This window comes from Parambassis ranga, chromosome 14 (assembly GCF_900634625.1).
Source record: "Parambassis ranga chromosome 14, fParRan2.1, whole genome shotgun sequence".
NCBI lineage: Eukaryota > Metazoa > Chordata > Actinopteri > Ambassidae > Parambassis > Parambassis ranga.
Window position 1 is genome coordinate 14,727,958 of NC_041034.1, and position 12,713 is coordinate 14,740,670.

At 39.8% G+C, this 12,713-nt stretch overlaps 1 protein-coding gene across 1 annotated transcript in view; it reads right to left on the reverse strand.

Annotated features, from left to right (window-relative positions):
- The window catches only part of LOC114445816 (roundabout homolog 2-like), a 67,555-nt gene extending 55,278 nt beyond the window's left edge, over window positions 1–12,277 (reverse strand). Inside the window, exons 1-2 of the mRNA XM_028421054.1 lie at window positions 12,167–12,277; window positions 8,896–9,222 (exon numbers count right to left, since the gene is read on the reverse strand). Of these exons, the coding sequence (XP_028276855.1) occupies window positions 8,896–9,222; window positions 12,167–12,221 (382 nt within the window). The 5' untranslated portion in view covers window positions 12,222–12,277. The remainder of the gene's footprint in view (window positions 1–8,895; window positions 9,223–12,166) is intronic.
- Window positions 12,278–12,713: the final 436 nt, after the last annotated feature.

Genomic DNA, 12,713 nt, shown 5'->3' on the forward strand with positions numbered 1-12,713 from the left:
TGTGTTTAAAACCTGATTTTACCTTTGCTACCTGATTTGAAGAAGCCCACTAAATTTTTTTTCAAAGTCTATGAAAAAAAATTCATCACCACCCACAAAAATCTGGCTTTTGTCTACAGACATCGAAAAGATATATCAAAAATAACACTTAGAAATAATAAAATTGTTGCTAAATTAGTTGTAGAAATAGTAAAGGACCTCTGCCACACTGGCCCTGAGTCAGTGCCACCTATCTGCCACTCCGACAGCAACTATTGCTTGCTCTACACAAACAGACACATGTCAGATAGGATGGAATGTTATTTGCTGGCCTTGTTGCAATTACACCCTTTACACGAGTGGAGAATGAATCGACACACATCGGGGGGCGATGCACTTTATAAATTTGCTGACATAAAAAAAAGCAGTGGCAGGACACATAAAAGTGATCACTCTGTCTTGTATAGAGCCTTTTTATTTATGAAATAACCTAACCCAGGTAAAAAGCATGAGGAAACAGAGTGCGTGGGTTTGGAGGATGAATAAAGGAAAGATACTGCATTCAGTGGATTTCATGAATTAATCAAGCTTCCGTTTCTTTTTTACTCAGTGAGGTGTATAGTGGGGGGGGGGGGGGGGGGGGGGGTTTAAAAGTAAAACTCTCAATGTTGTTATGAATCAGAAGTAGATGGGTTGAATGGAGTTGTTGATGAATTCTGGGAAGAGATGGGGGTGAATGAATGGACAAACGGAAGTCTTGGGTATGACCAGCTATAACAGTGCTTTGGCCTAGATTGGGTGGAATGTTGGGGTAGGCCACATGAATAATAAACCAACTACAGAGTCCCTCTGGCTGGCTGATGATGTTCCTCACTCTCATCATCCCGACCAGACCGGAGACCAACAAAGAAGTGGATAGGGATGCTTAACTCAGAGTTATCACAAAGAAAGAAAGATAGACATTTTAACACAACCCTTAGCTTCTAGAGCTGTTTAATATGCTAAAAAAGGAATTTCTTTCATAAGTAAATTTGCCCTCTCACCCACATCAAGAATTTATGCAGAGATTGCACATTAATCACTGCACAGCAACAATTATGAACCATTATCATTTTGCTGAGAGACACACGCCTTGGCTTTGTCACACTCAGCTGCACACACAATCACACATGAGTAAAGACATTTAATGCCCACACACCCACACTCTGATCTATGTGGTGTGAACACATGAGCATGCTAGGGGTCAGTTTAAATATTCTAAATCATCTCTTTCTGTACATCCTGAATTTGATGGTGTTCTGAAAACAGGAGTTGACACCCAGCCTCAGCTTCCACAGATGACAGCAGCAATAAGTTACAGCTCTATCTGTAATAGTGTGAAGGCTCCCATTCAAGGTCTGCTAATGCAGTAGCCTAAGCCAGCGCCAAATCATCTAAAAGGAGATGTATAGTCATATTTCAAATTCAAATGTTGGAACACGGCCGCATTAAATAAATTATAGCCATAATGTACTGTGTATGGCATCACAATATACTACCTTGAAAATAGACAGCAGGGTGCAATGAATCATTCTTTCATCTGTCATATTGAAAATGGATTTTGCTGCACATTGTGAGTCTTGGACAAATGCCGCTCCAACATGTGGATGATAATATGTTTCTATGGGTAAATGTTCAAGACAAAGATGGCCAGATGCACAATATGGCTGTTTTTAAAATAAATATTTTTATCAGGTTCTTTTGCAGTAAAACTCAAGTTTACTATGATAGTAAATTTATTTATTTATTTATTTTTTCTTTGCCGATGAGAAATCTGCAGCTGGACAGACACCTCCAGTAGACTGTCTGCTGTATTATTCTCAATCATAGACTATGACAGGTTTATGTGAATAGCCTGACCTGATATGACCTTTAGTTTTGCTTAAACACAATCACAGTGATTGCTGCTATTATGAAAAGATTTATTTGGCTATATTTACAACTCCTTGATGATGTATTTGGTGACTGTGTATTTAGGAAGGAGCAATTGTATGTGTGGACAACAAAAGACAAAGCTAATCAACAAAACCAAATTGAAGTTTTTAATCATAATATTTTTGCTTCTAAAGAACCATTTGCATTTAGTAAACAACATTAAATCATGTCACTGAAAAACATTTCTTTTTTGTCACTATTTTCCTTGGCAAAATTAAAGTTGCCTCTTGAAAGAGGACCAGATAGAGATGAGATACATAAAGAAATAGAATAAATCTTGGGGTATATGCCTGATTTTACATGTTAATTGCTATCTTTGACTTTTGTTGCTGCCTTTTCAAAAACAGAAGCAAGCTTCAACACAGTAAATCGAGTTAGTGTGCTTCTTCACGCCAGGCATATGTTTCTTCCAACCAACTGTAAGAAAGTGCACCAGAGCTCTTAAAGGTGTTTGCATGGTCCAATTAACACCAGATGCTAGCCCTTAGCTAACTTACCGAACCTCATAATGCACAGACCTCCAAGGAGTGAGCATGGTCCAGTTAGCACCAGATGCTAGCCCCTTATCTCTCTGTCTTCAGCCAAAAATGTCCATAAATTAGTTCTGCTTGCCTGCCCTGGCCACCTCAATATATGCAGTGTTATATGAGGTGACTTCCTTGAATAGGAAAATACAATCTTTATTTAGTTTCACAGGGATGAAACACTTTTTTTAAATCTTACACTGACATACAGATACAGTAACAGGGGATATCTGCTTTGCAAGTGTATCTCTGAACAACCCGAGTTGAAACAAAAAAAGCTTGGATCAAAGGGGGTGTTTCTGCTTAAGGGTTGGCCTTTTCAACTCCACTGTCAACAACCCAAATTGATTAAAAAAAAGACCTAGCAGTGCAGCCGGAGCCACCGTGTCTGATTTGACCAATAAAAGCTGCCATAAACAGCAAACATCAGGAGCACTTCTGGGTAAATAAAAATGTTAAGGTTTCAGCTTTGTTTTTGATTGCATTAATATAGCTGCTGTAAATAGTTACATGTAGCTTGCTGGCATACGAGCAACTGATGACTGATTACAGGTTGCCTAGCAACAACAAGATGCCCCCCACTGCAAAGAAAAATGTGAAGGGGATCACAAATGTATGGGGAGAAACACGTTTTTTTTCAGTGTAATCACCACCTCAGGGTTGTAAAGAATTAGTGCAGATATACTGACAGCCTTACACATCTTAGTCATGTCAATCCTGAAAGATATACTTGTACCTGTACTTGTGTTTATTCTTCAGTCACAGTTGGAGATAACAGTTCTTTGTACATGTAACCAGTCAGATACCACTGACTGAGTTATGATGAGACTGGAACATCCATAATCAACATAAACTCCACCTCAATAGTTTAGAAAGATCATCTCCATTCATACAACTATCTGGTACAGCTTAACGAGAGCAAAGCAGAGAAAAGGTAAACAGGGGAAAAGCACACATGAGTGCTGTTGAACTGGCAGCAGATTGTGCAGTGTGGCCAACCTACAAAAACATTGACAGTCTGCCTGGGAACACACAGGGTTGGCAGCCACTAACTTTGTTGTCAATTGGAAAGAGTTAAATGCATGATTAATGATAACTGGCCACTTCCTAAAACACAAGAGAATGCCTCCCAATGAAAAGGATTCTGAACTAGAAGTCATGTGCTACTTTTTTAGATTTCCCTTTAATAGCGCTCACTAATAATAATTGGCTGACCACTGCCTCATTTCCGACATCATAACAAAAATCTCAAGCAGATACAACTGGCATACACAATATGTGTAAGCACTACTACGGAAATCTGGTCAAATGATTCCTTCTAAGTGCTGCCTTTAGGGAGACAAGGCTGTTTCATGGCTGGAGATAGCCTGGCTACGACTCTCACATTATGCCGGCCAGGCTGTGTTGTTTAGTCTGAATGGCTCAGAGGAATGTATGCCCATCACTAAATAGGACACAGGGACAAGTAAGCAGAGTGATGAAAACAAAACAAACAAAGGTCAAATCAAGATCAATTTTCAGACTTTCAAACTTTCATGTCCTAAAATGAACAATCCCAATAAGTGCACAACATGGATGTTTGCCAAATGGTAATCAGCGATGTTTATTAGTCTTCATTGCGGAACACAAATGAGGCAGATGGAACAATGGCATTTTCAGTCTACTGTTTGTAAAGTGGCTGCTAAAATGTTCACACATTTTTGGAAATATTAGCCACTCCAAGATGCTCACATGTGTTAATTGAGGTATTGAATGTGGTATTTCCCTGCCATTTGCCTACAAGAAGGGGTTGAGTTCAAGTAGCTTGTTCCATTTTGAGATCCTGGGATCACTTTTCACAGAGGCAATTTGCAAGAATTGCTTCCCAGAGACTGCAAATATTGGCAGAGTCATGTTTCACAAATCACAAATTACAGTTAACGTGTGAGAGCTATAGGACTCATGCATGGAAGCATAATTACACTGTTTGTTTTGATAGGTGGATAATATAAATATTAAATGAAAGAAAATGTGTTCACAATTATCGATGTGGATGTTACAAATATGATGAAAAAGATCCCTGGTGTGATTGACACTATCATATATGATTGTCGGTATCAAATGTTCGAAGTGATTTATGTAAATTATGACATGTGCATATTGATTCTGTTAATAATTAAAGCTAAATTAACACTTTTTTTCTGTTTGTGCATCTCCTATCCATGGTAGTTGCTGCTGTGTATTATGTGTCAGTCTGCATCTCAGCTCCTTGGATTGTGTTGACATTCATGATCCCCAGATGATGAACCCTAATGACTTCCCTGACTTTTCCTCCAGCATGAAAGCAATACAACATTTTGGTTTTCAATGAAATATTTGAAAATATTCATACATACATACATATATTCATGATCCCCATATGGTGTAACCTAAATGATATTGAAACCCTGTTCCCCTATTTACCCTCTAAAATGTGTCAAGATGTAGACCTTGGCTCAGAATCTGTATCTCAAATAATGAATTACAAGCATGATTTTTTACTAAAAGAATTCAAATACATGCCCAAATATGTTTAATCTTTTATCAACAACAATTATTATAGTGCTCTAACAAAACCCCACAGATTTCTGCTGCATTGTGTGCTGCTTCGTGGTGCTGCTTGTCTGCAACTGGGATGATTTAATTGATGATTGTCTGGCTGAGTGACTATACTTCTAATTCTCTTAGCACAGTCGAGCAGAGGGAGACTCATCTTGTTCTTGAGTTTTGTGCTAATGAACACCCTTGCATCCGCCGCCCCTCCGCCCACACCTCCCTTCAACACATCACTGTTTATGTCTGTGTGTTCTGTCCCTTCTTAATAGTTTGAGGAAGCTGTTCTAATTCCATCAACAGCCACTCACTCTGATGATTAGTGCCAGTCCACTGGTGGCCTGGAGGTTGCACAGTTGTTTGTTGACGTTGCTCAGAAGTAAAGCTCAGCTGCGGTGTCTGTCTTAGCAGATTGAAGATGTGAAAAAAAAAAAGCTGCCTCGGTGGTTGGCCATGTGTGATTGTACACATTGACAGCAGGTGACTGTGGATTATTAAAATGACGTACTTGGATGTGAGAATCAAGTGATATGCTGTAATGGTGCCAGAAACACAATAAGTCTTGTTTATCAAACAATAATACAAGACCTTCTAATAATAAACAGACACGGCCTCTCTTTTTTCCTTAGTGAAATGGCTGATGTTATCATTTGTGTCAAATTTGCAACCGACAACACTGATCAGGAAGTAGAATTTCAGCTTCACATATTTATGCCTTGTGTTCTTGTGTTGGGCCACAAGCTGGTACAGTAAATATTCCCACTCTGACCTCAGAGCTGTCGGGAAGTTTCTGGCTGTCTAATTTTGTTGGCTTTTTGAGGTCCAGAGAGTTAAGACTGCTTATGTATGATTAGTTCATTCAGCTAAAACAGGCTATGTTTTGGAAGTAATACCCCTTTGTACATAATTCTACCACTCTGGAAAATATCTGCAGCCTGATAAAACATTTAACAAAGATGAAACAACCATGCATATCAATTAAAAAATATTTTAATACTGTCCCTACAGACATCACGGTTTGACATAATCCTGAAGCAAGATAATAAAGCACAAGAGGGAAACTCAAAAAAAGGCTTTTGAACTGGGTAAATACACTGTGAGGTAAATATGTATTTAGTATATTTATTCATATTTTTTGCCATCCACCACCAACAGATCAATACTAAAAGAAGACATACTATATGATGTACTGTACAATACTTTCTATTGATTCTTTACCAAGAGCTCTGCATGAAAAAACCCAACGTGCAGATATAAATGTTTTAGTAAGGAGTGGCTAATTCATAAGACAAACAAATGATATAAGATATATTATTTGTTTTTGCTGAGCTTCCCAGCTGTATTATTTGTCTGGCATATCTACATAATTTAAATATTATAAGCTTTGCTGCAATCTTAAACAGCTGAAGTGTTTTGCACATGAAATGAATAATGCCTCTTCAAATTTGAGTCAGACCAAAGCTCACAAAATGCATGACGAACCACCAAAATTGAGCTTGTACAGCACAAATGTACCCACGGGAGTAGCACCCCTTCAGTTAGCTGTATTTTCTAAGCCACTGGTTGAGATACAATGCTACAGACCATTAGAAATTTTCAGGATATATGATTGTGTGTGTGTGAAGAAACAGACCATTTTCAGCTAGACTCACTGTCAGATCATCCCCACAGCACTTTCATCTACCCACTTGCTCCCACCCGGAGCATTGCATGACAACTTTGGCTGCAGCAATACTGGCAGGAACCTGCAGTCCCTGGAGGAGTCATGCGATTATGCATCCCTGTAGCCATGATATTCTGAATTACACAAAGAGGACTAGAGGCTGCCTTGGCTTTTAGAGTCTTTTATGAAAGTGAAGCTCCAGAAAAATCAACCTATTGACACTGTCTGCACATGAGAAGACAACACACAAGAAAATAGGTTACTGGCAAATAAGATCAACACTGAAATCTCTTCGTTTGTGGAAGATATTTGGCTCTGAATACAATTCGCTTCACAGTAGTCAGATTCAAATAACTCCTCACATATAGAGCAAAAAATACAAACCAAGGGCTTTGTATTCGGGAATTGCTTCGGGAATGATTGAATATACTGCGATACATCATCCAAGACTCACATGGCTACATTTCAAGGAACATTAAAGCTGCTGCAGGGAGAAGATTAAACCACATTTACTTTCTGATACTTAGATATAGCTCCTACATATTCCCATTTACAATATATTTTTTCCTCCATATGTGTTGCAAATACATATAGTAAAACTCTCAATGGGAGAGGGGAAAAACAATTTGGCTATAATAATTGCAGTTCCTACACTGACAAAGAATGTGACAATTAACTCAGGAAATGAATTCAGAATGCCTGTTTGAGCTACAAAATACAAATGAGCTTTATTGTATTTAAGGAGAAGCAGAAAATCCCCACAAAATCACTCTGACACAGTCATTGTGTTCACAAAATCGGCCTCTATTCAGTCAAGGGAATCAGTGAAGCAGCCATAACATTTGTCTCTTGACACTATAACGGCAGTTTTGGGTCTCTGGTTTCTTAAGAGAGAGAATTATTCACTATCTTCAGACACAACTGTACAGCTTGAGTGTCAACGTAAATGTGATGTATGTAGGGATACTCTTTAGAGTAGCTGTACCACCAGATAGCAATCGGTTGTAGCATCAAACACCACATTGTCTCATTTTACTGCAAAGCCGATGCTACACTATATCCTCTGTCATCTCAGATCTACTTAAGCATTAGTATTTCCAGGACAGTTGAGTGCTTTAGATTTAAAACAAGGGAATGAACAGTAAAAGAAGTCAACTGTCCAATATGGAGGCAGCAATCACACAAAGAGAGGATGTAGTGCAGAGAGAAGCATGAAGATCTCAGATAATGTCTTCAACACTATTAGGGTCATGGTTCTTATCTCATTTTTTATTTCTTTCTATTTAATGATTTCACATCCACAGTGGGTGAAAAATTAGCTGAAGTTGCAGCTGCACCATACAAATTGGAATTCTGACTGCTAGTGTCCCTGCTGTTATCACAATAAGAGTACATCATAGTGAAATCCATTAACTTCATCATTTCTTACCTTATGATATTATAGACTGAATCTATATTCAATCATATGAATCTGTATATTTTTAGTTCCATTGGAAATCCCTTCGTTAAAAAAAAAAAGACAGCAGGAGAGACAGTGTGTGTGCACGCATGTATATCTGTGTGTGCGTCCGAGCGTGCATGCATCTTGTTCATGGCAAGAAATCAGCTCAGTTTAGCACATAATGGAAATGTGAATAGCCCAGAGCGCCTCTCTCCCACACAGGGAGAGAACTGGCTGGGAGCTGGCTGCATCTTTCCAAATCCAAACAGTGAAAGGGAGTTAGCTAGGTTAAAATCCTGCCCCCTTTTCTCTCCCCTCCCCGGAGCCATTCACAGATTTGCCCATACATTACTCAAACAGGTCATCCAAACAGGTCTCGCTAACAGTCTGAAAACACAACCACACACATATGCCCACACATGCTGTGCACACAGCCAAGGATAAACACACTTGTGGGTTCAGTGGAAAGGTGACGCTGCACATATTATGACAGATGACATCTTATATATGAATCCTGTGGCACAGCAGCCCCAAAAATGTTATGCTTAATTTAACATAAACTCTACCTTTTCCAGATGCAACATTAACACTCTTTCACATTTCCATACTACCCCTGAAAGGTTACTAACCTCAATACATACTGCATAACCATTTTTCCATTTTTCTGTCATGCAACAGTGGAATTCTGTTGACCGTAGCATTACCTTTTTGCCTAGAAGGACATGATGAAAAGTCAGACTTACATGCTACTTCTAGAGATGCGTTCCGGCTTACGGCCTCCCCCAGATAGTTTCGGGCCACGCACACGTAGTTGCCATCATCTGGTTTGCTCCGACGTCCATGGACGATCCGCAGGAAGAATAGTGAGCCACTGGGCAGCAGCATGCGTTGGGAGCGCGGATTGTCGCGGTCTGTCTCGACACGCTCCCCGTCTTTGTACCATTCCACGGTGGGGGTCGGACGGCCCTCGGCCTTACAGTTGAGAGTAGCTGGTTCCCCTTTGGACACAATGAGGTCAGAAGGGTGCTCAACAATGCGGGGAGGAGAGTCTTCCTGGCGAAGGCGAGACCCTAAAGAGAAACAAGAGAAAAAGTAGTAAAAAAAGGAGTAATAATCATAATATTTACATACACATAAATAATGCAATGATGTAGCACCAGTATGCCTGGGATAAAGCCAACTATTTAGCAACTATGGCTGAACCACATCAAGCAAAAGCTAAAAGTGCATTTGATCAGTGTCAGGTTCTGCACTGTGTTGTTACACTGAATCCTCCATGTTTACTTTTCCGGACAGGAGCTGAGGAGTCATTACATCTCATTAGCTTTTTCATTAACACGTTCATCAAACACTGACATCATCAAACATGTTGTCTCAGTGGGTGTATAGCAGCGACTGTTACCTTTGATTTTTCACTTTGCACTGTAATGCCGAGGATACACAAAGCTTAGCAGACTGCAGCACTATACATACCATGCATAATATTTTAACCCTGGTATTTGATAGTCAATCTTCAGCAAATGTCATGGGCCTAATCCTGACTGCCGTGATAAGAATAATGTCATAATTTATGTAACTGCAACCCAGTTGGCAACACTTTATTCTTTATCTGACCATGTGAACACCTTCTCTCAAGTCAACACCATTTCATAACTTTCACCTCTAAATGTCACAGAGGAATGACCCAAATGTAGGGGCACTGTGTTTGTTTACAGACATGACAGCATCACAACTCTCATCAGTGTCATGGTGTATGAGCACATTATAATACCTGTGTTAAAAGGTCTTCCATTTCTGTTGCATGCATGCAAACAAACCTGAGTGTGTGATGTTGAAGTTGCTAAAACAGACTTTTTGGACTGTCATAAGATGGTGGAATAAATAAGATATAAATAAATGAAAATGATCTTGCACAGTCTCTTGTCTTTTTACCTTTGATGGTGACAAATCACACAAATTGCACAGGCAACCATGATGATTGGCTGCTACGCAGCTGCTGAAATAAAGTCGCAAATGTGAGTAAAATTGATGTGACGGTCTATAATGTTAAGAGGTTTGTTGACAAAAAGCATTCCATTAGCCCGCGCCTGCACGACAAAACATGGTGATACATTGTGTTTTGAAAATGCTTTTAAAACTCTATACATATGTCTCTTGGGTAATGACATTTGTGTAGAAACACACAAACAAAAACATTGTTTGTCAACTTGCTTCGTCTAATTGTTAGTGCCATTACCTACCCTCCATTGTGGCTAATACAGTGTACGAGTCAGAAAACAGAATTTAAATGAGACCAAGTTGTGGGTGGCGCAGTGGCTCAGCGGTTGATACTGTCATTTAACAGCAAGAAGGTCCTGTGGGGTCCTGTCAGTCTGTTGGCTCTGTGATGGACTGGCATCCCATCCAGGGTGTTTGCCTGCTTTCTACTCAGTGCATGTGCCATGAGTCAACCTGTGACCCTGCATGTAAATGAGCAAGGGCAGAAGGTATTTGGATTTTTCACGCAACTCCTTAAATGCACTGATAGCAGCTGGGGTTATGAAGCCAATGATAATTTGGATAGAGTCTTAGAGCAAAGGCTCTTCATATATTTATTAGAATAGTTGAGTTGCTTAGGCTTGCCTCAGACTCTTCACAAGGATGCTTGTTTATGGGGATCTGTCCATGGTGCTGAAGCAGAAAATCAAAGTTTTGCAGAAGAAAACTGGTCATTTAAGGGCTTATAAGCAGGACCCACTCTGATAAAAGCCACAACTCTCTTCCAGTAGAGTTCAGTGGAACTCAATTTAAGCCTATAACTTCATAGTCAGATTCATTTAGCAAAGAACACTTGATATTCAGGTATATATATATCCATCCATTAAAAATTGACTTAGAAATGTAAAAAAACTCAAATCGGTCCAAGCAAAACAAATTTGAAATAAGAGAACTGTCGATAGATGCAGGTGACCTGTCTATATAATCCTGTGCTCACAGAGCAAAGTGTTATCATTATGCTCTCTAACAGATTGCACATTAGCAGCACTTTTGCAACAGGCAGTGAGACAAGAGCAATTACCCGTGTCTGCTTCTCAGAGATCTTTCACTAACTGTTGACAGAGAACTTGACCTAGCTGTTTTTTAGATGTGTTAATTGAACCCAAAGAAAACACCAGGAAACACCTGTCAGCAGACTCAAAAAATAATCTTAGAGTTCCTGGACATCACAAAAACTAAACACTCATGGCTTGCTTTAAATTTATACCTTATTTCCCACAACCAAAATGGTAACCACATTGTCCCAGTATCCAGGAATGCACACCCTCTTTATGTTCTGTGTTGTGTTTACACCTACACATTTACTCCACTGACACAGATCCATGATTTATTAGCTGTGGGGGGACAAAGTGGCACAAAGCGCTTTGTGATAAGGACATCTCCAGGTTCTTAGATTCTCAGGTCCACACGTCTTACTCACATCTGAACGTCATATATTGCATGTCAACAGCAGATATTATATGACTGAACATTATCTCAATGGCACACTGGACATTTTAAGTATGAAGTACATAGTAAGCTCAATTAAGAAGCACCTAAGCATTAGATTACTGTATCTAAAGAAATTAAAGCAAACTAGAGGCTCAGTCTGAAAAAAAAATAGAGAATATATACAGAAAAGTTAGGTATGGGTGCCTGGACCCAATTTTTGAACACAAACGGAAAAATCTGTCAAGGATGTGATTCTAGTAACAAATGCTTTCAATTAAGGGCAGCCCTTATGAATAAATGAGTAACTTTCGTCTGCCTGAGCCATTAAATCGTTACTCGTGAAGAATACCTCACATCATTGGTGCATTGGTATCAGAAATGCAAATTCAGAAGAAAAAACCAATTCAATGTGAATCTTGCACCATACTCTTCTTCCAGCAGTTAAGCTGGCAACACTGTGGTGCCAATACCCTTCTGGTGATGTATCAATGTGTGTTTTTACAGCTTAACGTGCAGCAAGACAAAACCACACATTCATAAACTTACCGTCGGTTTGGGTGTATAGAAGTCCACAGAGAAATAAATACTGTAGGGGACCCATTCTGGCATATTGGCCTCGTAAGCTATCGGCGCATGAATTCCTCCTCAAGCAGAAAAAAAAAATCAATCAATTCCGTTTTCACCTGCGCGACTTTGTGACAATTTACTGCCTCAGCTGAGTGAACCAAAACAACCAAAAGAAAAAAAAGAAGCAGTTATTTCAGCCGCGTAGAGGAATCGGCTCCCATTCACATGTCCGATCTTCCTCTCCAAGAGCGCACCAGTAAAGCTATGGTCTGTCGACACGTTGGCAATTTCTGCAGTCACCAATTGCAAACATCACCGACGCCCAAACACACTCCAGTTAAACTGACGGTTTCCCCCGTCCGACCGCATTCTTCTGACACTTTACCGGGTCCGACGACAGAGAAACGCCGTCCATCCTTGCGCGGGACAAGTTGAGCAGGGAGGAGGGTGAGGAGGGGAGAGGATGAAAGGTGGAGACGAGACTCAGTCAGAGGTGAGTATAGCTGTACGGTGCAGCACAGCTCAG